General features: G+C 49.3%; 1 protein-coding gene across 6 annotated transcripts in view; it reads right to left on the reverse strand.

Annotated features, from left to right (window-relative positions):
* Positions 1–1785: 1785 nt before the first annotated feature.
* The window catches only part of GALNT10 (polypeptide N-acetylgalactosaminyltransferase 10), a 225326-nt gene continuing 199721 nt past the window's right edge, over positions 1786–27390 (reverse strand). For 4 of the 6 annotated variants that reach the window (XM_027081472.1, XM_027081473.1, XM_027081477.1 and 1 more), the window contains 5 exons: positions 19317–19424; positions 14200–14421; positions 10937–11053; positions 6366–6515; positions 1786–5871 (listed from right to left, as the gene is read on the reverse strand). In XM_027081472.1, the coding sequence (XP_026937273.1) occupies positions 5713–5871; positions 6366–6515; positions 10937–11053; positions 14200–14421; positions 19317–19424 (756 nt within the window). In that variant the 3' untranslated portion in view covers positions 1786–5712. Of the gene's footprint in view, positions 5872–6365; positions 6516–10936; positions 11054–11556; positions 12065–14199; positions 14422–19316; positions 19425–27390 lie in introns of those variants that run through there. The other 2 variants (XM_027081475.1, XR_003427703.1) reach the window with 2 other exon arrangements.

A 27390-nucleotide genomic window follows, 5' to 3' on the forward strand; every position in this document is an offset into this window, starting at 1 on the left:
CCAACAACACAAAAGAGCTCCCACTGTGTGTCCGGCTAAGCGCTTTTTTACCTTAGATTCTCCTCTCGCTCGCAGACTTGGGAGGATGAGGAACTAAAATGGATGAGAAACGTGATCTTCTCAGTCGCCCGCCTCAGCTGTCAGTGACTTTGAAGAGCACCTGAGGGCCAGTTGTGCTGGATTTGTTTCTCACTCTGCGGGCTCCAGGTGCCTAGTACGTGCCTAGCACCTTGAGCAACTCATTCCTGGCTCTAGACGTCCGTCAAAGTCACAACTGATGCTCTCACTCTGCCCAAACCCTTTAATGGTTCCTGCTGCTTTTAAAATAAAGATCAGCGGGGCTTCCCTGGTGGCGCAGTGGTTGAGAGTCCGCCTGCTGATGCAGGGGACACGGATTCGTGCCCTGGTCCAGGAAGATCCCACATGCCGTGGAGTGGCTGGGCCCGTGAGCCATGGTCGCTGAGCCTGCGCGTCCGGAGCCTGTGCTCCGCAACGGGAGAGGCCACAACAGTGAGAGCCCCGCGTACCGCAAAAAAAAAAAAAATATATATATATATATCTATATATAGATAGATAGATAGATAGATAAAGATCAGAGACTGGGTAACACGGCCCGCAAGGCCCCGCAGGGCCTGGCTCGGTTTGCCCCTCCTTCTCGTCTCCTCTGTCTCTCCCACTCTGCTCCAGCTCACTGACCTTCATACCTGTCATGCTCCCCCCACAGGGTCTTTGCCCAGGCTGCCCCTACACCTGGAATGTTCTTCCCTCCCTTTATTTCCTAGTAAAATCTTTTTAAAGAAACCATTAAACTGTTTAGAATTCATGGGTGGTAAAAGATTTTTCAAACAACAACAACAACGAACAACACGAGTTACAAAAGACAGTATCTACCTTCGTGTTCCAGGGCTCAAACCTGCCGCAGTGGCCAGCGATCAGAGCCCCCTTTCTGTTAATCAGCCTTCTCCAAGCCGCGGTCCACAGCGCCCTCTAGTGGGCCCTGAACGACAGCACCAGGATAGCTTCTGTTCGTGGCCTCCTGCAGCCCCACCCCAAACTCAGCCACAGGAGCACAGGTGGCGCTGGAAGCATCATCAAAAAACTCACTTCACTGTGTAAACCTGGGATCTAGTTAGCGGGCAGGATTTGCCCAAGATCTCACCGAGTCTGTTGCAGAGCTGGGCCAACCAGTGTTCTTTCCACTACAAGGTATTACATAATCGAATACTCAGAAGCATCACAACGCTTTGGTAAGCAGGGACTTGTGGCTCATGGGTGAACATAAGACACGAGCTAAGCTTGTTTCATATTTTCACTGAAATCCTCCACTCGTGGGTGTGGTCTTTGGGTGTAAGTCCCCTTGTGGGCTACCTCGCCTAAGTCTGTGAACTCCTTCTGTGCCTCCAACACGGGAACTCCTTCCTCCCTCAGGGCCTTTGCACTGCCTGTTCCCTTTGCCCGGAATGCTCCTCCACCAAACTGCCTCTTGGCTCGTACACCCTCCTCATATCATCCAGCTCTCACAGAGGCATTCCCTGACTATCCTACCTCACGTTGATCCCTACCCCAGTCTCTAAAATACCTTGTTTATATCCTTCATAGCCCTATTTACACCTGACATCATCGTGGTGAGTTGTTTGAGGTCTGCCTTCCTCTCTAGAACGATGGCTGTTGGGAATTTATTCTGGACCTAGCAGAGGCCCTGGGCACTGAGTGGGTGCTCGACGAATACGCAGGGAACGATGGACTGGAGAATGGCGCAGGACAAGGAATTAGCCAGAGACCACATTAGAGAAAAGTCTGGAGGTTTACTCAACAACAGGCACAATCACAGTTGTACATGGTAAGTCAGGTCTTCACAAAGGCTCACTTTTCCAGGCAGGAGATGAGAGGTTGGCGGTCTCGAGCTTTCTCTATGGAATCCCAGGTCTGACTTCTCAAGTATTCCTTGCTTGTAATCCCTTTGGGATCCACCTTCAGGCCTGTAACAGAGCAGGACCCTGACCTTGTTGGCTGGCATGGCTGAATCAAAGCCATTTTGGGAGTGGATGTTAAGAGGACCTTGTCGCTTGGAATGTAGGTCCAACTCCCACCCCAAAGGTGACAGTGGGCCTTGGCTCAAGATCAAGTTTGAACAAACATATTACTTGGATTTTCACAAAATGCATCAGTTGAAAGCAGAAAAGAATTCCAGGACAGAACTCGCACCTTGCCCTTCTCCCACACTTAGAAATCTTCAGAAAACTTAATTAAAAATGCATTGCCTTCTAAGAATTACAAAGGATCACCCAATCTGTGCAAACGAGGGATCCCTGAAGCAAGGAGTCCAGATTTCTCAGTTACTACTGTAAAGTGCTTCGCCACTCTTCTGAAACTTCAGAGACGAAAAGTAGAGAGATGCACAGAAAGAAATATGGCGTCATCTTCAAGGACATCACCTATTCCTTAAGGAGAAAAAGAAATTCAGCAGGTGGCGAATATAATGTGGACTTTGGGAATCCAACAAGAACTACATCTTCAGCAAGAACTGCTCTTTCTCCCCAGGTCCTAAGGTCGTATTTCCCATTAGGTCCCTTTTGTGGATGTACTCCCTTCTGCCTCTGAGCTATTTCTTCCAAAAATAGGGAACTGATAGCTCCTGGACTGTTTTAAAAGTTGAAAGCTCCAACTGGAAGCACAAGGTGGAATGGCTTTTCCCACGTGTGCCTGCACACTTAGCCACCTCCTCCAAGGCCTTGTACTGACAGTGAAGATGCTCTTTGCATTCCAAAATGTTTCTGGAGTCCCCCTTTGGAAAGGCTGCTGGTGGGCCACACAGGCATGATACTCTCTAGCCACACCCTGTTTTGTGACCCCATGCTCAGAAGAAAGGCTCTAAAGGAAAAAGGGTCCACGTTCTCACACATTACCTGGCTGACGGCACCTCCACAGGCTCCTGGCTGTTTGACTGAGCATCAGCCAGGGTGGAGCAGGGACCTGGATCCTTGAGCCAGGTGGTTTTCCAAAATGAAGACAAAACAATGGGTGGCTAGTATGTGCGCTCAGTTGGCCAGTTAACAAATGGACTTCTCTCCTTCCTTCCTCAATTACAGGCTATGTCAAGTCTCAGCACCTACAGATGTGGGCTCAGCAATTACAAATGCCAGAGTGCTCAGAGGACCTGCCCATCCCTCGTTGAGGGTGCAAAGCCAGACTCAAAAGGAGAACCAAAGGATGGAAAAGAGGACGACTGAGGACCGCTTGCTGCTGCTCCTGCTTCCCACATGCGTCCTGTCACCCACTTGGAGTGGGACCATTTGGAAACCTAGCCATTGCTCCGCCCTCCACCTGGGCGTGGGATTGGGGTCTGCAGGCGTGGCTTCCAAACAGGGTCCTCTCCCAGGGGCTGCTGAGGCCCTTCTTGGCCACAGATTAAATGAGCCATGCAGTTACCCTTTAAATTTGGGGTGTTACTTGCATAAAATGGAATAACTTCTGGCCTCTGGCCCTTGGGAGGCATTGCTGTCTCAGATCCTGCTCTAGGCCCAACGCCTCCTGCTTGAAATTAGACATTAAGAAACACACACTCATCCAACAGGAACTGCACACACCACCAAAAATGTTTCCCCTCCCCCCAACCCCGCCCCTTTATGTCTAGCAAGGCACTAGGAAATGATTCAAGTTTAGGGATTGGCTGTACATTTGCATTTTTTCTTTTTAAAAGGCACAGTTTGTATTTTAATGATGCTGAATTACTCTCTGATGATGAATCCTAACTCAGTTCTCCCATATTGCGACACTCTTGTTATCCTAGGTTCTGAAAGGGGTCTCATCTTCGACTCCTTCCTACAGAGGGCCACTTCTAAAGATATAGCACTCCCTTGGAAAAGACACCAGGGATCGACAAGCAGGCTTTGTAAGCACGGGGCTGCCTCTCCTGCGGGCAGGTGGCCAGAGCAGGGCTTGTGTTGAGGCAGAAGTGGAAGTGACACTTCGCCCGCTGCACGCTTAATCGGGGTGGTGGTGGCCGGGAATGTTTACTTCCCTCCCCAGATAATTGACAGCCTTGAGATCAGCCAGCATCTCAAAGGCAGATTCGTGGCTCTGCTCCCAGATTTATGTCTCAGTTATTTCATTGGTAAATAACACAGTCGAGAGGCTCGACTCTAATTGGAATACTGATTCAAGGACTTCCTGGGCTAGCTGGCAGAAGCCGTGGGCTGTAGACTGCGATTTCCATGTCTGAATCAGTGGGTGGCAGGCTGGTTACAGAAACACTTCCTATTAGTTTGGGAGCCCTCTGGGAGGCTGACACATAAGTAACAAAGCAAAAGGTAAACACAAAGGACTGGCATGGAGCTAGGTACATGTCTGTTCATGGGACACTGGGATCTGTTCTCCACTGCAGGTGTGACCATGGTGGCAGGTTGGCAGGGCTTTAGGTCTGGGCTGAGGACCGTGTCACACCAAGGCCTCCGGTATGAGCTGACGGACACAGGTCTCCTGCCCCCTCCCCCAGCACCACCAACATTGGACTTCACAGATTGTCTCTAGGCTGGGGGGGCTGCCTCGAATGTCTTACACTTGGCTGGCTAAGCACAGCATCCTAGAAATCCATATTGGATGCTAGAATACCAGAATCCTACGTGTCATTTTAGTTTGTGATCACAGTACAGAGTTCCTTAAAAATTCTATAATTCCATATGAGAACCAGAACCACAATGAGTCAGAGGCTAGGCATCTGCCCATGGTCCACCCTGGAGGCCTCCGGACCTCACACCTCTGTTCCTCTCCTGAGGAAGGCAGTTGGCTGAGAGAGAGAGAGAGAGAAAGAGAGAGAGAGAGAGGCGGGGGTGGGGGGGGGAGATATGGAAGCACTGATGAGGGAAATTCAGCCAGAATTTCTAGTTTAGAGGTTTTCTACTGGGCCCGTGCCACAGGCCCAAGGCCATCTGAAACACAGTCCTGAAAAGCTGGTGGCTGGGCTGTCCTTGTGCCCGGAGAGCGCTAAAATGGGCATTTCGAGTACCCTGAGAGCAAGGGGAGACATCCCGTCTGTCCACGCTGCAAAGGAATATCTGCGGGTCGCGCTGCTGCCCCCAGGCCTGGCAGCTGGCCAGTGGTCAGTATTGTACACTCGGAGGGCCCGAGGCACGGCTTTCGACTGACTGCATCTCCTGGGGCTGTGACAGAGAACAGACGCTGGGCAGGCAAAAATTCAAAGGCTGAAACCAGTGGCCCCGAGAAAGACTTTTTCCCTTCTGCTGCAGATGGGTGGCACTGGTGCTAAAAGCTGCCCCCCCTACAGACAGAATTTGCCTCTCTCTCTGCAGGACTGTCATGTATGAGCCACCTGAAGGCTAGGCAGCCTCAGAGGACTCATTTTAGGGTGGTCTAGGGCTGCCCTGGCAGTCCTCCTGCATAATGCTCAAGGGAACGTGGTGACAAAGTTGAAAAGGCTCTCCTGGATTTCCATGATGCCGCCAGGGGTGCAGCAGGCTCTGCTCTTGTGCGGGGCCTCTTGTGGGGTCTGCTCTCTATCCCGGCTCCACCACTCTGGGCCTGCAGGGCCAGGCAGACACCTGGCCCAGCTTCAAGCGCCCCCTCTGCCCTGGCCCGGCTGGCCAGCAGCTTTTATGTGACGGAGTCCGCAGAAGCCCTGCCTCTCTTGGGAGAGGGAGGCTGCAGTGAATGCCGGAGAGGACCCTGCCAGGCCTGCCACGGGAACGTGAAGGCTCAGTTGCTATTGAATTTTTCCAAGACTGTTGAGTTGGTGTGTTCAAACAGCCACTGCTGAGTGGGAGAGGAGGGGTTGCAGGTGTTCATGAAGATCCTGTGGTCACGTTCACTGCAGTCCATGCAACTGCCGCTGACGGGGTGATACAGGGTCTGGTCCTGCAAAACAGGCAGGTTATCAGCCGGGCCACGCTGGGGAGGTGAACAAACAGCAAACGCAGTAACAGCAAGGAGGCAGGGAGGCTCGCAGACCTGTCTGGCTCTCCTCTCGAGCACACAGTGGGCACTGCCCGCCTCCCTTGCAGCTGGCCTTGTCACATGCCTAAGCTGTGCCCACTGGGATGCGGGCAGAAGTGATGCCTGCCACTTCCGGGCCGGGGCCCTAATCACTCCCCATCTCCAGTCAAATTTCATTGGCTTTCAAGGTGGTTTTTTTTAAGAAATGGGCTCAGCTGCCAACATTTAAGATTCCAGAGACTTCAAATAGACAGCTGAATTTCTGCTTTCTCTGGATGACTGGAGAGTCGGGCATGGTAGGTCTGTGGAACAAACACGTGAGGGAAGGGGCTCTGGGGAGCAGGAATGAGGCATTACATTTTTTTTTTTTTTTTAAATCGAGCAGGCTTCCCTGTTCCCCCCACACCCTGTCTTACTTTGCGGTACTTCCACAGCTGGTTGCCCTTCATGCTGTGGCAGTCGTAGAGGGTGACGGGGCTGGTGTGGGAGATGGCATCGAAGCAGAACTTCTTGGTGTGCTGGGGGTCTCCAGGCCGGATGTCCTCTCTCCAGGTGAAGGTGAACACCTGTACACACAGGCACATCGTGAGGTGGACAGCACAGCTAGGGGACTCTCTTTTTTTGTAACCATGGGGAATTTTAAACACAGGAGTCCAGAAAAAAGTTTATTGACCACACCTGTCCCAGTGACCCAGCTTTGAGGATTACCAACTCACGGCAAATCTTGTTACAGCTTTCCCTCACCATATCTCGCCCACAACGTTATTCTGAAGCAAATCCTGGACATCCTACCACACCAAGTGTCATGACTTCAGTAAATGCCATGATAACAATGAAAAGTTATCACAGAATCTTCCATGTCATCAAATATCTTGAGTTCAAGTGTTCTCAGACTGCCTTATACCTCTCTTTTCACAGTCAGTCTGTTTGAATCAGGATCCAAACCAGGTTCACATATGGTATTTGGTCGATAAACTTTCTTTTCAGCAGCTTTACTGAACAATATTTGGCATGCGATAAATTGCCCACATTTAAGTGTACAGTTTGATACTTTTTTTTTTTTTGCGGTACGCGGGCCTCTCACTGTTGCAGCCTCTCCCGTTGCGGAGCACAGGCTCCGGACGCGTAGGCTCAGCGGCCATGGCTCACGGGCCCAGCCGCTCTGCAGCATGTGGGATCTTCCCGGACCGGGGCACGAACCCATGTCTCCTGCATCGGCAGGCGGACTCTCAACCACTGCGCCACCAGGGAAGCCCCGTGTTTGATACATTTTGACATAGTTGACACCGTGAAATCATCATCATCATCAAGGTAGTGGACGTATCCATCACCCCAAAAGCACCCTCACGTGCCTCTGTAATCTTTTCCTCCTGTCCCTCTCCACTCCTCATGCCCCTAGGCAATCACTCCTCTGCTTCCCATCACTAGAGATTAGTTCACAATTTCTAGAATTTTATATAAAAGGAATCAGACAGTATGTATTTTTTTGTCTGATTTATTTCACTCAACACAATTCCGTTGAGATTCATCCATGTTATAACAACATTTATTAGTAGTTCATTCCTTGTTATGGTCAAGTATTATTTCACTGCATGGTACTCAGTTTACCTGTTCTTGGGACATTTGGGTTGTTTTCAGTTTTTGGTTACTTCAAATAGAGTTGCTATGAACACATGTGTACCAGCCATTGTATGGACGTATACATAATTTCTTCCCTCGTGAATAAATCCCTTGAAAAGGGATGCCTGGATCCATGTGTAACTTTCTAAGAAACTGCCAAACTGGTTTCCAAAGTGGTTGTACCAGTCGCACTCCCACCAGCAGTGTGTGCATGGTTCCAATTCATCTACATCCTTGCCAACCCTTGGTATGGTCAGTCTTTTTAAGAGATTATCATTTTAATTTCCATTTCTCTAATAACTATGAACTTAAGCATGTTTGATGTGTTTATTTGCCAATGACATGCCTTCTTTGCTAAAAATGTCTGTACATACCTTTTGCCCATTTTTAAATTGCCTTGCTTATTTTCTTAAGTTTTGAGAAGTTTTATACTCTAAATATAAGTTCTTTATCAGATATACGCTTTGTAAACATTTTCTCTCTGTCTGTAGCTTGCTTTTCTATTTTCTCAACAGTATCTTTTAAAGAACAGAAGTTTTTCATTTTGAAGAAGTCCAATTTATCAATTTTTTTCTTTTCTGAATTGTCTTTTGGTGTTGTATCTAAGAAATCATGGCTTGGGTTACCAAGGTCCCAAACACTTTGCCTATGTTTTCTTCTAAAATATTTTGTTTTAGGTTTTATGTTTAGGTCGATGCTCCATTTTGAGTAAATTTTTGTATATAGTCTAAGGTATTTATTGAAAAAATTTTTTGCATATGGATATGCACCACTCATTGAAAAGATTATATTTTGTGCACTAAATTTCCTTTGAACATCTGCAAAAGTTGGTTGTCCACATATGTGTGGGTCTATTTTTGGACTCTCTATTCTGTTCCATTTATCTTTTTTTTTTTTTTGCGGTACGCGGGCCTCTCACTGTTGTGGCCTCTCCCGTTGCGGAGCACAGGCTCCGGACGCGCAGGCTCAGCGGCCATGGCTCACGGGCCCAGCCACTCCGCGGCATGTGGGATCTTCCCGGACCGGGGCACGAACCCGTGTCCCCTGCATCGGCAGGCGGACTCTCAACCACTGCGCCACCAGGGAAGCCCCATTTATCTTTCTTTATGTCAATATGACACCTTTAATTACTGACATTTTACGATACATCTTGAAATCAGTGTTAGTCTTTAACTTTGTACTTCTTTTGAAATTTTGTTTTGGCTATTCTAGGTCCTGTCCATTTTCCATATGAATTTTAGAATCAGTTTTTCAATTTTTACAAAAAAGCCTACTACAATGTTAGGATTCTGTTAAATTTATATATTTCTTTGGATAGAATTGATATCAATTATTGAGTCTACCAACCTATGAACACGGTATGTATCTTCATTTATTTAGAACTTCTTTAGTTTCTATCAGCAATATTTTGTAGTTTTCGGTACACAGGTTTTTCACATCTTTTGTCAGTTTCACACCTGAGTATTTCATATTTTTTGTCATTGTAAATGCTTGTTTTTAATTTTAACTTCTGATTCTTCATTATTAGTATGTAGAGAAACAACTGACTTTTGTATCATGCAACTTTGCTAAACTCAGCTATTAGTTCTGGTAGCTTCTCTGTAGATTTTATTGAATTTTCTACATAGATGATCACATACTCTGCAAATAAAGACAGTTCTTGTTCTTTACTTCCCACCTGGATGAAATTATTTTTTTCTTGCCACAGGTTAGAACCTCCAGAACACTGTCAAATAGAAATGATAAGATTGGAATCCCTGTCTTGTTCCTGATCTTAGTGGGAAAGCATTCAGATTTTTACCATGAAATATGATGTTAGCTGTAGAATTTTTACAGATGCCCTTTATCAAGTTGAGGAAGTTCCTTTCTAGTCCTGGTTTGCTGAGAGTTTTTATTAGAAATGGATGTTAGATTTTGTCAAATGGTTTTTCTAGGTGTGCTGAGGTGATCATATGGTTTTCTTTTTCATTTTGTTAATGGTGAATCATATTGATTAATCTTCTAATGTTAAACCAACCATTCATTCCTGGGATAAATTACACTTAGCCACGATGTATTACCCTTTTCATATATTGTTGGATATAATTTTCTAAACTTTTGTTTAGAACTTTTGCATTATGTTCATGAGGGATATTGCTCTGTGGTTTTCTTATAATGTTTTAGTCTGGTTTTGCTATTAAGGTAATGCTGGCCTCATAAAATGAGGTGGGACGTATTCCCTCCTTTTCCAGAAGAGTTTCTGTAGAATCAGTAACTTATCTTCTTTAAGCATTTGAGAGAATTCACCAGTAACTCTATCTGAGCCTGTAATTTTCTTTGTGGGAATATTTTCAACTACAATGTCAATTTCTTTGATAGAACCAGGGTGTTTTCCACTCGGGCTGGTGAGAACAGGCATTATTCCTGGCCCAGGTCAGTAAGAGGACTGTATCACACCCCCATCATCACTGGCTCAGGAAACCCAACGTGTGAGAGCCCCAGGACTTCTCCAGAACTCTTGGGAAGGACATGCCTTTCCACTGAGGGGCTGGCAGCCTATGCTGCTGGTGGTCACATCTGCCACCACATGGGAAGACAGCCAGGTTAAGAATGGAGCCAACGGAGAGGGAAGCAGAGCTGAGACCCTAGAGAGATCCTGATGACATCATCTAGACTTTTCAGTGACACCAGCCGGTAACTCCCTCTTTCTGTTGATGGCCACTTGGGCTGGGTGTCTGTCATTTGTAACCAACTGTCCAGACTGATGTGCAGGGTTCCTCTTTCCAAGGTGCTCAGGAGGCTCTTATAATGCGTACCCTGGGCTGACCTGTGATTCATCTTTTTGGCCGTGCTATGTGAGATCTTAGCTCCCCAACCAGGATCGAACCCACACCCCCTGAATTGGAAGCATGGAGTCTTTTTTAAAAATTTTTGGCTGCGTTGGGTCTTCTTTGCTGCGTGTGGGCTTTCTTTAGTTGCGGCGAGCGGGGGCTACTCTTCATTGCGGTGTGTGGGCTTCTTACTGTGGTGGCTTCTCTTGTTGTGGAGCACGGGCTCTAGGGTGCATGGGCTTCAGTAGCTGTGGCACGTGGGCTCAGTAGTTGTGGTGCGTGGGCTGAGTAGTTGTGGCTCGTGGGCTCTAGAGCACAGGCTCGGTAGCTGTGGTGCACAGGCTTAGTCGCTCCGCAGCATGTGGGATCTTCCTGGAGCAGGGCTCGAACCCGTGTCCCCTGCATTGGCAGGTGGATTCTTAACCACTGCGCCACCAGGGAAGTCCCGAGACTCATCGTTGACCCATAGCCTCTCCCTCCCAGTCCTGACCATGTGAGCACTGCAGGCCGCGATGGCACAGAGAGCCCAACTACTGGTCCTGAGGAGCGGCCCTTACCTGCATGTTGTTCCAGGCGGCCTCCCCTCGGCCCCGGACGCAGCTCTCCAGCCTCAGTGGGGAGCCCAGGGCCCCATGTTTCGTGTCTGCACACAGCCCTGTGCCCACATTGCGGATCTGGACAAGAAAGAAGCAAAGAGTGGACCAGTTAGCCACCTCGAGATACCTGCCTGGGCCCCTGCTGGGGTGGGGGGAGGGAAACGAGGCAGAGGCATCACATGGGCTGAGTGCTGGATTATCCTAATAAAGCTTGCCCTGGGCTGGTGGGTGGGCCCTGAGCCTCTCGATAAAGGAACACAGAGAGCCGCTCCGCTAAACCCTGCTTTGTCTTAGAGCACGCAGAGTCCTGGGGTGGTGGCGGGTGCCTGGAGGGGAGGGGCTGTTGAAAGGAGGATTCCCCGGCTCCTCTCCCAGAGAATTTGACCCCACAGGTCCAGGGATCAAATTTTTCCCTCATTCCAGGTGATCTAGAGACTATGCCTTGAAAACCACTCTAGAAAAGGTGTAGGGTCTTTGCTGTGGGACCTTGGAGACTCTGCCTTTTAGGGCGGGTGAGTGGGAAGATCCAAAGAGCAACAGTGGTCTCACTAAGATGGGTGGGGGCGTGCGGGGAAGAGCACCGTGGGAGTGTGGAGGCCCCGGCAATCGCGTGGCCAGCCAGCACGGACAGCAGGCAAGCCACCGTGCCAGGTGCTGGCATCACATCGTGCAGCTCCTACTTCACAGACGTGGCTCCTCGTTCGACTGAGGGGTAGGGGGTGTCGGGGCTCAGAAAAGGTCAACTCCAATGTCCGGCTGCAGGGGTCTGACCACCCAGCTGCCGTGTTCTGCGTCCACCACCGTGTTCGAGAGGAGGCCACGCTCCCCGGCGCTGCCCCCAGCCAGCGTTTGAGGGAGGCAGGCCCACCCCTGGGAGATGCGCGCTCCTCGGGCAGGTGATTTGGCCAGAAGACTGCCTGTTAACACGGCCAGACTTCAGTAGAGCCTCACTGCAGGCTGGGACCCTTCTTCCGCAGCATCACGGTCTGATGGCTCTCCCCGCCTCCCTGCTCAATTCTTTCCTCAAGTGTTGCCCCAGTAAGTCTCTTGCACGTCTAGTCCCATCTTGGTGTCTGCTTCTCGGAGGACCTGAACAAACACGGGGGAGAAAGCCAATAGAGTGGCAAAGAAATGAAGAGCTTCATGAGGGAAATCAAGATGACACCTTGTCTAGAAAACTTGTGCTGGTGTTGGGCGGGGCTAGGCAGATGGCTTAGTTGGGAACGGCCCCTCTAAGTTGCTGTGTGAATCTGAACAAGTAACATCTGATGTTTCTGCCGGCCCAACGCGTGTCTCTCCACCTCTGGTAAAAATGCCCTGATTTTCCACAGGGCCACGGCTCCTGGCCCATCCCGTGGCCAGAGCACCCATCCTACTCTTGCTTCCCCCTTCTTCCAATGGCCACAGTGATTGGTGCAGGATCCAAGGATAAGATTTCAATCCTGGACCTTTGCTGGCTCCACTGGGAAAGAGGTCTTTACTTTCTGCTGGGTTGGGCCAAGCTTGGGATTTCTCAGCCTGAAGCTTCTGGGAGCCAATCTTGCTACTCGCGGCGTGAGGCCAACACAAAAGGAAGCACAGTTAAGCAGGAGAAAAAGAGACTGACATCATTTGAGCTCCCTGGATCCAGGTGTTCACAGCTGAAGCCACAGCTATCCAAGGTTCCTGTGAGAATCAATAAATCCCCCCTTTTCACTTTAAAATGGACTTCTGTCACTTAAAACAGGAGTGCCAATGCTTATGCTTCCCCTCCACAAGCCCCCATATATCCATCTCTAAGCGAGTGGGTGCTCTCAACCGGAGCCAGGAGCCACGCCCAGGATGTGGTGACGGACTGTCTGCCTCCTCCAGCAGGACCAGCTCCATGGGTGTGTGACAAGGGCAACGGCACAGGGTCCCTCACTCAGAGTCTGTGTTTGTTTTTTAATACATTTATTTATGGCTGCGCTGGGTCTTTGTTGCTGCTCGCGGGCTTTCTCTAGTTGCGTTGCGCAGGCTTCTCATGGCAGGGGCTTCTCTTTGTTGTGGAGCACGGGCTCCAGTAGTTGCGGCACGCAGGCTCAGGAGTTGTGGTGCATGGGCTTAGCTGCTCCGTGGCATGTGGGATCTTCCCGGACCAGGGCTCGAACCCGTGTCCCCTGCATTGGCAGGCGGACTCTCAACCACTGCACCACCAGGGAAGTCCTGTGTTTGGTTTAAAGCTCTGCTGTCACTGTCTTCAACTTTCTAGTAATTTTATCTTTGAAACCTGCAAGTGAAATCTGATGGGGCAATAGAGCACGCACGTGAGCAGAGGTGACACATGCTCTATGAGCATCTGCCGGTCCTTTCTGCCAAGTTCACAGACAGCGACTGTGAGTCCCTGCAAGCACAGAATCCTGGGGTCCCACATGCAGGAGAGTTCAGCAGGACTCAAAGGGAGAACAGGGTGAGTGTGTCGTGGCTGTGACTCAGTGGGGGCGCTGGCATGTCCCAGAGGCCACGCCCTCCTTTCCAATCAGAACTGGCTTCAGCTGCACGAAGAGGAATGCTGGTCAAAGACACAGGAGGGACTGGGGAGCCCTATCGTGTCCTTTCTGTGATGCTTCTCTGGATGAGCCAACTACTTCAGCAGCAGATAACAGCACAGAAGCAAAGGGAAGGAGGGGGCAACCCACAGTTCCTTTCCCTTCAGTTCTTTCTCGTTCATCAGTAAGCCCAAGGTAGAGACAGTTGATAGGACGTGTACATTATCAAGAAGTGAAATAAAAACAGCTGAGTTAGTTTTGTGCAGTGTTTCCACTGCTCTGGTAAAAAATACAAACGCATGGACAAGGTTTGAAATACAGACTGTGAAATTTCACCAACTGTGCATGAGTTAAATGCTTTCATTGCCTTTAAAACTGGCACTGCAGAATATAAAGATGAATGGTAAAATTCACACTAATCAGTTAAGGTTTTAATTTTTCTCTACTTATAACATTCAAAAGCAAACAAACAAAAACACCACCACAAGGCTAAGAGACCACCGAAAGAAAGTAAAAAGTTTTATATTTTATACCTCTACTGGCACTTTTTAGATGATGATAAGTTTTTGTTTTTTAAAAAAAAATTTTTACTGAAATATAGTTGATTTACAATGCTGTGTTACCGGCACTTTTTTCTCTGACCTGTGGACCTGGGGTCTGCACGTGCATTTTGCCCCGGGCCCTAATTATGTGGCTTGCCTGGCCCTTCAGACTCACCTCACCCCACGCTGCGGCCGGGGGCTCCACAGGTGGGTAGAATTTGGGCAGGTCCCAGGCGATCTTGGTCATAAACCACTTGAAACTCTTGCAGTTAAGAGAGCTGCGGAGCTTTTTCTGTGCAGTTACATCTCCAGCAGAGAGGTGGCGGTACTCGGGCCGGCGCTGGTAGATGTGCTCCGCGTACTCGTCCATCCACACCTCTGCCACTCGCTTCAGGTTCTGGAGGGGATAGGCAGGTGCAAGGGTCAGGCTCTCCGAAGGACCGAGGAGAAAAGTGGGTACAAAGGGTCCTGGAGGTGAAGGTCAACCTTTCTTCTTTTATGCTGCATCAAGGACCACAGCCCCACCGTGTTTTTAAGTCTTCTATATTTATTATTTATGCATGTTTTAAGGACTCTGCAACTTACGGTTGAATAATACACTGCTGCTGGTTTTCTTGCCCATCTTGCATCCCCTCTTTTTCTACAGATCGCCTCCCACTGATTTTCCTTTGGGGACCCACCTCTGCCTCACTATTACCTCCTGTGGCTGAAGGAAAGGCATGTGACCCAGCCTGGCCAATGGGAATATAGATAGCCCAGACATAGGGATTGGCCAGCAGTGGGCATGTGACCTGGACCAAGCCAATCAGAATCGAGAGGCATCAGTCCTGGATTTTTTTTTTTTTTTTTTTGGTAACTATGGGGAAGAATTGCTGGGTAAGATCTGGTGGGTAAGATGCCGAGAGCTGCTGGGCCACTTGGAAAGGCTGTCCAAGGTTGAAGTCAACCCAGAATGAGGCAGAGCTGAGGGTTAGAACCAGGAACACATTGCTTCTTTTGGTTCCTGAATCCAGCCATGTCTGAAGCCAGAACTACCTCAGAGCTTTCCATTTACATGAGTCAGTAAATTCCCTTTCTGCTTAACCCAATTTGAGTTGGGTTTTGTCACATTTAACTAAGAGTGCTGCCCAAGTTGCCTTGTAAAAACGAATTATAATTTGCAACCAGAAGGTAAAATTCCCTCAGCAGCTGGAATTTTTAACAATCCTTTGAGGTGTTAAGGTTGCTACTTTGATTACAAAACACAAAGATAATCAATAAAAAATGACAACCATATTACTGGCAAGTAGAGGCAGCAGCAGGTGAGGAAACATCCTGTTTGTGAGTAGACTTGGAGGAGAGGAAAACTGAATTCTTCTGTGTAACTGTGATGAAAATCCCTCACTCCACCTGCAGTGTAGATCCCATCTGCGGAGAACCTCTTACTTTTCTTGGAAGAGCAAAGCATCACGGTTCAGGGGAAATTCCCTGCTCCCAACATCTTCCTCCAACCCCAGGCTGTTGCCAGGATATCTCCCCTGCTTTAATTCTCTAGGCTTCATCATATCATTTTCCCCCTACTGCAATCCAGATTTCCTTCTGAAGGGTAAAAGCAAGTTATCACTTTAGGCCGTTATCAATCACTCACACCTTAGTGTAAATGACTGCCCTAGAAGCAGAAGGTAAGGCTGCGGCTGGCAAATGTTTTCTGTACAGGGCGAGACAGTAAATATTTTAGGCTTTGCAGACCATGTGGTCTCAACTCTGATATAGCTATAAAGCAGCCCTAGACACTACGTAAGTGAATGGGTGTGGCTGTCAACATTTATGGACACTGAAATTTGATTTTTTCATATGTCACAACATATTATTATTCTTTTGATTTTTTCCCCCCTCAGCTATTTAAAAATGTAAAAACCATTCTTAGCTTACGGGTCACACAAAAATAGTTTGCCAGCTCCTGAGTAAGGGGGAAGGAAGCTCACAGGAGGAAGGCCCTGGTATCGAAGCCCAAATCCACCAACTCCTCACTTTTGCTGGCTCTGAATTTGGCACTGGGAAACTACAAAATTTCCTTGCCACTGTCTCGTTTTTTCTGAGTGCTGAAGAGGTCAACAGTGGGTCAGAAATCAGTTCAGGAACATTGTTATCCCCCTCAGGCCCCTGCAGAGCAGAGGCTGGGTTTAATTTAAAACTGTGCCCAGAGGAAGCTGAAGGCCTAAGGGGGGCCGGCACATCTGAAGAGTCTCCTTTTCCTGCCTTGCCACCCAGGTCCTCTGGCTCACTGTCTGATTTGCTCAAGCCACAGGGACGATGAGAGACCACCACGTGGTTTCTTCTCCAACCACAGGCAAGGATGGCCAATCTGACCAAGGAAAGGTGTTGAAATTCACCAGGATTCTTTTTAAAGGATCAAATCAAATAATATTCTAATTTTAAATGATACTTAAATTACAATTTTATTGAATATTGCATTCTCCATACGTGGCTTAGTAAGTCATTTCTCCCAGATCTTGAACTTTTGTACAGTTACTGGGCCAGAGTAAGGGACTTTACGTTTATTTCTATTACCTCTCCCCTTGCTAGAGTCATGAAAAGGACTCTGGGATTTTAGCAGGCGGTGTGCTCCTCTTATCCCTACTCCTAACACCTTCCTAGTTCTGGGTCCCAGTCCTGTCTGAGGCCCCCCTGCTTTTCTTGAGTTTGGATCACAGAGAATTGTCCAGAATCTTGGAATAAGTCTCCAAACAAAAATCAACTTTTGTTTTGCCAAGTTTGAGTGGGTTTCTGTTACTGCCTTCCCAAAGACCCCTTGCCCAGAACCACAGACGAGAAGGATCTTAGCAAATTTAGTAAATAAATTAAGACTGGCTACTTCTTCTTGAGGCAGGCAAGCTGGTGGCCAGTTCATCCTTCCTGAATTGCTGCTCCACTGCTCCCTGGCTTTTTGTCCTTCTGGAATCTGTACACCTTTAGTAAGACTTTGGTTTCCCTCTTTATCTGGCTCTCTTGGGGCTTTTAGGATACCTCTCCTCAAATCTATCGGTATGATGTTCTAGGAGACAACACTCTAGAAGGATCTGGTTGTTAAAACACTGAACAAACATGTAAAATATGATCTGCAACTAAGACAGTGTAGTTAGAGATTGTAACAAAAAGTTAGGAGAGCTTGATTCAGGCACCTTTGGTCCTACCAACCTACATGGGCGCTGCTCAGACTGAACTGGTTTAAAGTCAACAGGAGACTGATTCAGTCTGAATCAGGTGAAAAATCAGGTGAAAGAAGGAGTTAAAATGTGAAAACACAGAATTCAGATAAGACACTGAAATCACCTTTCCAGTCTTGCCAATATTGATGCTGACACTAATACTGCTAATGACAACAGCAGTCGCTATTTAAAGGACGACCCCTCTGTGCCAGGCACTGGTCAGACCTAATTGGGTTTGAATTATGGCTCTAGTTTCTTTGTGTCTCTACATTTCACTGTCCTCATCTCTAAAATGGGGATTAAAAACAAGTGAGATAAGTATGTAAGATACTTTGCACAATGCCTGGCTTAGGAAGTTTTTAATGTGTTACTACAGTTCATCTGTGGATCTATGAACAGGTGGTGGTGGTGTGTCTTTACCGGGCGAGTCTTATATCAATACGTGACAGCGCTGGATAGGGAAAGGATGCTTTTGGGAGTGGTCCTGCTCAGGGGTCAGAGGACTGTCCTAATGGTTCCACAGTACCTAGTAGTTGGAAGAGTCGCTGTCTTGGGCTTACTGAGCGACTCTGCGGTTTTCCCGCGTGGCTCCTTCCTCCGGGGTTGCCAACGGTATTTCAGATGAAACGTGATTCCTGCCTCTCCTGCTGAAGTAGACCTCGCACCCCACGTGAGAGGGCTGTCCCAAGCGCGGATGGCTCGTACGGCTGTCGTTGGAATCTTCGACCACTAGAGGGCGTTGCTGGCTCTCTTTTTCCTCAACGCCGGTCCCCATAGCAACGCCGGTCCCCATAGCAGCCCCGGCCGCCTCCAGAGCCCAGCATCCCATCCTTGGATGGAGCCCGGGGAGACAGCTGCCTCTCTGAGCCTCTTGGTCTTTCTTGTAAGTCGCAGGACAAGGGCCCTTCCGAGACCCAGAGGCTACAATTCTGCACGTCGTTGATTGTCAGGTGATGGGGGAAGGGGAGGCAGTGGCCTGGGCAGAAGGAGGCTGTGTGGACTGAAGCCAAACAGGCTCGCGGGGGGGTGGGGTGGGGGGGGTGGGCGCTGTCGGGAGGGGTCTTCACGGGTTGAGGTGGGGGGTCTCCAACAGGCAAATCTGTGTGGTGACCTTTCCAGATCCCACCAAACCTCCCTGCGGCTCTCTTTACCCTCTGGGGACCCTCCCACCTCTTCGTTGTTCTTTTGGGGTCACCCTGATTTTTTTCAAGACCCTTAAGATTTTAAAATTTTGTTATTAAGGTTTAGTGAAATATTAATAACACAAAACAAAAACTTCTGGCTTACATTTCCGTTTGTAGATAGTGCCACTTTAATTCGACCAATGACTGATACAAACCATTTTAAGGCACTAAAACAGTTTGACACAGAATTTTTGGCATGAAAGTGGAGAGGCGGTGAGAAGAGAAAGACGCTAACATTTATTAACCATCGCTGTGCCAGGAGCTTTTAAGTGCCTTCTCAGTCTTTCCCAAACACACCACTCCACCTGTATTAAATTGTACCCAACATGTTTCTTTAAATCATCCCTAGTCTAACTTTGTACCTACTTTAGCTTTATCCTCAGTAATAATGTCAGTGAAATCATGAATTTGCTACACTAATCCACATTAATTGCAACACATGGAAATAAAAATGTTGACCACCTAAAATCACCTTATTGGTCACACTTTGGGAAACTGCATTATCTTCTTAATCCTCCCGGCCATGCTAAGAGTTGGAAAAAAATGAGCTTCCTTGAAGCAAAGGAGTAAACAGAGCCTTAGAGCAACCCTTCCAAGGTCACAGAGCTAGTAAGTGATTAAGCAGGGCTTTAAGTAAGTTCTTCTATGTTTATGTTTGCCACACTGCGAGGCTTGTGGGATCTTAGTTCCCCAGCCAGGGCTTGAACCCATATCCTCAGCCTTGAAAGTGCGGAGTCCCAACCACTGGACCGCCAGGGAATTCGCATAAGTAAGTTCTTTTAAACTGGATTTCACCTGGAGGGTGGGGGGAGGCGCACATCCTCACTCCTAGGGACCATTAGGCCTAGGGCATGGGGTGTCTCTGCTCCGCCGATGGTCGTAGGCCAACATCTCACCCCCTAGGGAAGCCACCACCTTACCCGGGCCAGGCTGACTCCGGCGGGGACCTTGTAGGGCACGTACTTCCTGTAGATATGGCCCACCCTGGAGCAGGGAATGTCCTCCATGCGGCCTCCACACATCCACACCTGCAGGGTGAGAAGTGAGAGAAGACGATATTTCTGCCTCCAAGTCACGGCCTCCTCAAAGGCCAGCGTTCCTTCGTGCATTCATCGGAAGCATCAGCGTGGACTGTGTACTAAAGCCCCCATTCACAGAACTGGGGATGTAGGAAAACACAGCAGTGACAACAGCAGTAAACACAGCTCATGGCATCGAGTGCTTACTCATGGCCAAACGCTACGATATGGGCTTCGCACGCACAGCTGCACAGAAGCCTCGTCAGAAAACCCATAAAGTAGGTAGTAACGGAGCTCCATTTTACAGATGAAGAAACCGAGGCTCAGAGAAGCTAAGAAACTTCTCTAAGGTCACAGGGTTGGTACATGGTGGAGCCAGAATTCAGAGCCAGCTTGGGCTGACTCTAGAGTCTGAGCTCTGGACAAGTGTGAGAATTGTGAGGGAGTAGCGGGGGCTCTGTGGGAAAGACTGTGGTGATCACTTCGTGATGCTGTACGCAGGTATGACAGGGGACAAGGTGGCACCCAGGCTGTGCATTTGCCGACTCTGGCATTAAATGCTGTTGTTTCCTTCTAGATCTTGCTGGGTCACCCTGAGCAGTCCCCTGCCTCCCTGCCCTGACTCTCCTGCAGGATGGCTCATGGGCAAGGCTGCCTGTGCTTCTTGTGTCTCCCTCCACAACCGGTATCACAGAGATCTCCTGAGTTGGAACCCTGGTCTGACAACAGGGTGGGAATTCTTAACAAGTACAATCAGCCCACTGAGGGGCCCAGCCTAAACAGACCCCCTCTGGCCGTCCTGGGTTCAAATCCTGACTCAGCCACTATACAGCTTTGTGACTTGGATCAAGGCACCTAACTTCTCTGAGTCTCAGTTTCCTCACTTGTAAAGGGTTAAATGAGGCAGGCTCAGGGGATGCGGTATTGTAGGTAAGGTGCTGATTAGCACAGGACCTGGCACCCAGTCACAGCAGTGTGAGATACTGCAAATGATGGGTTCGTACGTTTGCCTGATATTTATGGAGTGCCTGCTACATGCCACACGTGCTGCTGGGCACATACAGCAGAGAATAAGTTGGCCAAGGGCCCTGCTCTCATGGAGGCGGAGTGTGGTGGTCAGACTCCGAGAAGCCCCCAGTGATCCCTGCCTCCTGGTGTCTGCACCCTCCCAAATGAAGCACATGAGGACTGACCTGTGTAACCAACAGGATACTACAGAAATGACGAAGGACACTGTGGCTCCCACCTTGCTCCCTGGGATCACTTGCTTTGGGGCAGCCAGCTGCCATGTTTTGAGGACACTCAAGCAGCCCCATGGAGAGGTACAGGTGGTGAGGAGCTGAAGCCTCCTGCTAATAGTGCTAACCTTCCCACCACGTGAATGAGCCATCTTAGAAGTGGCTCCTCCAGGGACTTCCCTGCTGGTCCAGTGGCTAAGACTCTGTGCTCCCAATGCAGGGGGCCCGGGTTCCATCCCTGGTCGGGGAACTAGATCCCGCATGCATGCTGCAACTAAGAGTTTGCATGCCGCAACTAAAGATCCCATGTGCTGCATCTAAGACCCAGTGAGCCAAATAAACAAATAATTTTTTTTTTTTTAAATAGGCTCCTCCAGCCCCAGTCAAGCCTTCAGATGACCACAGTCCTGGCTGATACCCTGACTATAACCTCATGAAAGACCCGGGCAGAACTATCTTGCTAAGCCACGCACAAATCCCTGACCTGCACAAACTTTGAGATAATAACTGTCTATTACGGCTTTAAGATTATGTTTTCCTGTGGCAGAAGATAACTAATACAGGGACTTTCAGATGGTGATGTGTGATCTATGGAAGCCAAGGCAAGGTAACTGGATGGACTCACTGGATGGATGGATGGGATGCTGCGCTACCCCCACCTGTCAGGGAAAGCCTCACCTAGAAGGGAGTATTTGAGGCGAGACTTAAATGATGAGAAGGTAAAATAAAATAAAGATCTGAAGGGTGAGAGAGCAGGTGGAGAGAAGAGCGAGTGCAAAGGCCCTGGGGTAGGGAGCCAGAGGCCTGGAGCAGAGGTTGCAAAGACAGGAGTGAGGGGAGGGGAGGTCATAGAGGTGAGTGGGACAATCATAAGGGTCTCTTGCAGCAGAACTAGGAGTCTTCACTGCAAGTCTTCAGTGAGGGAGACAACACAATCCACCTCTCTTTTCCAAAGATGACTCTGTGGAGTGCAGGATGGCCTGTAGGGTACAGGATTGGGGGAGGGAAGGTCTAGGGGACTTTTGTAGATGGCTTAGGGTCTGTGGGACTGTGGCGATGGTGGGACACGGCTGGATTTGGGACATTTATTATTAATTTCATTACTGTATTCCCTCATTTGTGGAGTGAAGAGCAGGAGTGGGAATATCTACAACCCCGATTCTGTGCAAAAGAGTCTTTTCCACCTTGAACTGCTTGACAGGATTCTTGGGACTCGGCTCCGTATCTTGATTAATTCAGGGGCTCTAGAAGGGCTCCTTGCACACTTGAGGGGCCTCAGTCCCCCATCACTTCCCGCCAGCAACTGTCTCCTCCCCACCCCAGATGTACTCTGTCCTGGGCTTCCCACAGGGGATAGGCATGCGTGGGACTGCAATTAGTGGAAATGCTGCCTGGAGAAATGCGATTATATTCTGATCTTGGGGGAGGAAAAAACCATCGAGCCAGTCAATAGAACAGAACGTTGGTCTTGAGATAATGGGCTCCTGATGGTAGATTAATGTCAAGGCCAAGCCAAGAAGTTTATTTTCAAAGCAGGAGACATTGATCAGGCACCAGCATCCTGTAACAATAACTCTCCCTTTATACAAAGTGACTGATGTGGAAGCAATGTTTTTGTCTGGTGGATATTGCCCAGGTCGCCGCTGGGCTGCCCTTGCCTGTTGGAAGGCAGAGCAACACTGAGCAGGTGGAGGACACCTTACTCTGCTCTATTTGTGAATGTCTCCTGGGCAGCTGACTAGGCCGGTGTCCAGCTCTCTCGACTCCATATTAAACTCACATTAGCTAATGAGGCTGTGTCTCTGGCTCTGCTTGGCAGGGAACCTTCCTTTATGCAGACGGATCATCAATTTCCAAATCCTTCCCTGTGCTGTGACCTCGGGTTTCTTTGGCCCTGACCATGCTGGCCATCAGCCGGAAGGTTCCTGAGGGACCGGGGTGACCTTGATCTACTCAGAGGTTTGAGGCATCCAAAATGCCCTCAGATTCCTGGGATGTCTGCAGCCCAGGAGGAGTGCTGGCTTTGGACGATGGGTTTACTCCACGGCTTCCCTGCCCTGGACATGACTCTCTGACGGCTGAGTCAGAACTCGAACTGCCTTTAGAGAGACGCACACCTGTTCAGCAAAAGCTGCTGCCAAACCCCGAGTCCTCTGGGAGCACCTGAGCCGTCTGAGAGGGGCCCAGCTCAGGGTACACTCAACCCTTCAGAACGCCCTCTGGCCCCCCAGAACACATCATACACAGCAGGCACCACCCCCGTGGTGTTCGCTGCTTATCTGGCAGGATCCCCAGACTGGAGGGGACTCTCCACCCCGGGACATGATAAAAGCTGGAGGCATGCAATTACAGCATGACTTGCCGTGGGCTGGGGAGCTGGGCAGATCTGGTCCTGGACTCCAGGTTCAGCTCATGGCCCATGTCACCTACCTGTGTACCTTCAGGCCCACCTCCCTCCCTTCACAGCTGAGGCAGCAGCCACCCAAGACCCACAGAAACCACAGCACTGCTTTCCTATCCCAACGCCACCAGTGCAGCCGTGTGACCTGGGGATGACGGTCACTGCTACCTTGCAAGGCTGCTGAGATGGACTGAGACAAGCTGTGAAGAGCGCTCAGCCTGATGCCTGGCCGTAGCAAACCTGATTAATGTTAGTCATTTCTATTTGCGAAAGAACGAGAAATACCACCACCTTGAAATGATACAGTATTTGCCCTTCTGCTCAACACGATGGTATTTTTTTATCCTATGGCCTGATTTCCCAAATGGATAAAGTGAAGCTCAGAGACATGATGGAGTTTTTCAAACAGACTTCGTGGCAGAACCTGCAACTGACCAGGAGAATGACAGTGCCAGGCGGGTGGGGTACAGTCACGGGGCTTGGTTGCCCGAGGGTCTTCGCCTCTCCCCCAACTAATACACCGGCAGAAGAGCCCAGCTGGTGGCAGAGAGAAGGGGAGCTGCAGAGCTGGCAGCAGCTGCAACCGTGTTTGGCCGGGACCCCGTCATATATGGATGGGGACAAAGACAGGCCACTGAGATGACATCCTGCAGCCCCTCTCTGCTGTCAGCTTTCTTCCCTCCCTCCCCTCCATGCCCTTCCTAGTCTCCATCCCCGCGGGGGGTGCCACTGTCTGCTCCGGGAGCCTTGTTCCACCATAAGGAGTTTCCAGACACACCCTGCCATCTCGTTCCTTGGTGCTGTTTTCTCCTGTGGAACAGTCTTCTCCCTGGAAGCATCATGCCACTAGACAAGTACAAATCTAATTGTAAAAGCTTGCTCCCCATTCATTTTCATTGCTGCTTTGATTTACTTTATTAGCAAACTTCTTTTGTGTGATGACAGGCTTCATTACAGTGTCTATAAAAGACAATTAGTCGCTCTTACCTCCTAAACTGAGGAGGAAAGAAACGAGTGGTGATGAGCTTCAGGAAGACACAGTGGGCCCCGGTGAGTGCGTGGCAAAGGGGCCGTCCTGCTGAGGGGACCGCGAGTGAGCAGGGGTGGGGCGAAACCTCTCTCTCAAGGAAACGGCTGCCTGGAAACCAGTCAGTAATGGATGGGCACCCTACCTGCCCAGGGAGGGGAGAAGACACCAGTCAGCCATGGCTTTTGCTGCTGGCAGCAGCTGAGGACCCCGATGAAGTCCAAACCCTGTTCAGTTGCGCTTGGGAGCTGCACCATTAATATGCAATTAAAAGAATAATCGTCACCAATTAGCCTGCATTATCTCTGAGCTTAGGAAGAACACAGGGTAGCCGTGATGAGCTTGGTTCTGGCTCTTAAGCAAGTTTCATGAATCTGAAAGCCTCAGTTTCCTCACCTGCAGTATGGGATGTATTATTGTGCCTCCCTCCTAGGGTTGTGATGAGGCTGGAATGAGGTAATTCTGAAGCATAGAGGACTCTGAGCAATCCTAATGGTGCTACCTGGGCACATGGTGGCTGGCGCTACTGGTGGTGGGCGCCACAAATATGCCACGCAGTTTCCCTTCAGAAAAGAAGGAATGGCGTTGGATCCACGTTTTCTGTAAGTTCATATGATTTTGAACATATTAGCTTGTTTCGAACAACAAGATACTGTTTCAGGAAGTCTCACCAGTATGAAAGAATCTCACTCATGTTCATTTTAGATGCTTATACTGGTTACAGGGTACAGTTGGTAAAAGAGCAGGAAAAAACCCAATTTTATTTTCTTTTAAAAATCCATTTAAATTTACTTCTAGATTAATATATGATTTTATATAATATAGTTTTAAGCATATGTGTATCTAAATTAATACATTGAATATCTGACTGTTTCAACAATATCCTGGGGCTTCCCTGGTGGCACAGTAGTTAAGAAGCCGCCTGCCAATGCAGGGGACACGGGTTCGAGCTCTGGTCTGGGAGGATCCTACATGCCGCGGAGCAACTAAGCCCGTGTGCCACAGCTACTGACCTGCGCTCTGGAGCCTGTGAGCCACAACTACTGAGCCCACGTGCTGTAACTACTGAAGCCCGCGCACCTAGAGGCCATGCTCGGCAACAAGAGAAGCCACCACAATGAGCAGCCTGTGCACCACCAACGAAGAGTAGCCGCTGATCGCCGCAACTAGAGAAAGCTCATGTGCAGCAACGAAGACGCAATGCAGCCAAAAATAAATAAATTAATTAATGAAATAAAGAAAAACAATATTTTATTTTATTTTTTTGTGTGTGTGCGGTACACGGGCCTCTCACTGTTGTGGCCTCTCCTGTTGCAGAGCACAGGCTCTGGACACGCAGGCTCAGCGGCCATGGCTCATGGGCCCAGCCGCTTCATGGCATGTGGGATCTTCCCGGACTGGGGCACGAACCCGTGTCCCCTGCATCGGCAGGCGGACTCTCAACCACTGTGCCACCAGGGAAGCCCTCCTGAGGTGTTTATAGTCAACTTGGCCAAAAAATGGGGGGTGGTTGCCTTACATTAGGGCTTTTTTTTTTTCTTTAATAAATGAATTCACTTAAGTTGCAGGATCTGTTAGGTTTTGGTTCATATTTGAAATAGCACAATCTCCCAACTACCCAGTGGGGGAGGTACTGGCATGCCTCTTACACATGAGGAAAGCGAGGCCTAGCGAGGTCCAGTGCCTTCCCCAGGGCTCCTCAGCTCATAAGTGGCAGAGCCCAGAGTGGATTCCAGGGTGGGGGCCCCCAGAACTAGGCAGATCTGAGACTGCACCTTCGATCTTTCTAAAGCCTGGTCCTGACCCTATCATGGTCTTCCACAAAGACCCCTCTTGGCACTTGTATTATCTGCAGGACAAAGGGGTCACCCTGGGCTTGCAGTCAAGGCCTCTGCCCCCTGCTCTGGTCACCTCTGATCCCCTCCACACCCCCTGGACACCACATGCGCATGCTGCTGAGAGCCAGCTGCAGTGCACCCACATTTCTGCTCTCTTGGGCACATGTGCTTTTCTTTCCATGAACAATGCAGCCCAGTACAGACATTCATTCGTTCATTCATTCATTCACACATAGCCTGGTCACTGGTCAGCCTTGCTCTAAAACCCTGTTGGAAGAGATGGGGGCTTCCCTGGTGGCACAGTGGTTAAGAATCTGCCTGCCAATGCAGGGGACACGGGTTCGAGCCCTGGTCTGGGAGGATCCCACATGTCGCGGAGCAACTAGGCCCGTGAGCCACAACTACTGAGCCTGCGCATCTGGAGCCTGTGCTCTGCAACGGGAGAGGCCGTGACAGTGAGAGGCCCGCACACCGCGATGAGGAGTGGACCCCGCTCGCCGCAACTGGAGAAAGCCCTCACACAGAAAAGAAGACCGAACACAGCCAAAAAATTAAATTAATTAATTAAAAAAAAAAAGAAGAGATGGAACAGAAACTGGCAGCCAACGGTGGACCAATGACATAGAGCCTTGAAAGTGGGGTGAAGGTGTTGGTACCTGTGGGCCAACCCTGCCAACCAACCTACCCATTACTCTATCTTTCCACACCCCAGCCTGAGCATCCACTCTGTACAAGACTTTACCTACTGATTACAGCCACGATTTTCAGTCTCGAGTGAGCATCAGAGTCACCTGGAGAGCTTGCTAAAACACAGACTGCTGGGTCCCACCCCTAGGATGTCTGACTCAGCAGGTCTCCGTGGGATCTGAGAATTTACATTTCTAACAAGTTCCCAGGTGATGCTGGTGCTGCTGGGCTGGGGACCACACTTTGAGAACTAGTGCCTCCTGGATTAGTGACAGCCCCTCTCAGGACAGTGGTGCCTGCCAGTTCACACTGTGTCTCTAGACAGCCCTGTGAGTTTGGGGTTTCAATGAGGAAGTAAAGGTTCAGCAGAAAGGGCAGGTGAACTGTCCCAGGTCTCACTCACAGCTCATTCCAGAGCTGGGCCTGGAGCCAAGGTCTTTGGCCTCTGTCTTGCCGGCCTCAAAGCTCCTTCCACGCCTGTCTTCCTGCAACTGCAGCCCATACACATCGACCACAATGCCGACGTTAACAGCTATCATAATTGATAATTTACAATATGCCAGGAGCTGAGCTAAGCTTTTAACACATTTTATTAATAGTATGCTCACACCGACACTATGCAATAAGGATCATTCTATTGCCACTTTACAGATGAAGAAGTCCAGAGAGGTTAAGTCACTTTCCCAAGGTCACACAGCCACTAGCTCATGGAGCTTTCACCTGAACCCAGGTGGTTTGATTCCAAAGCCAATGTACTATCCCGTGCCGTTCTGCCTCCTTTTTT

The sequence above is a fragment of the Aethalodelphis obliquidens genome, unplaced genomic scaffold (genome assembly GCF_003676395.1).
Source record: "Aethalodelphis obliquidens isolate GAN/ISIS:26980383/991018 unplaced genomic scaffold, ASM367639v1 scaffold45, whole genome shotgun sequence".
Taxonomy (NCBI): Eukaryota; Metazoa; Chordata; class Mammalia; order Artiodactyla; family Delphinidae; genus Aethalodelphis; species Aethalodelphis obliquidens.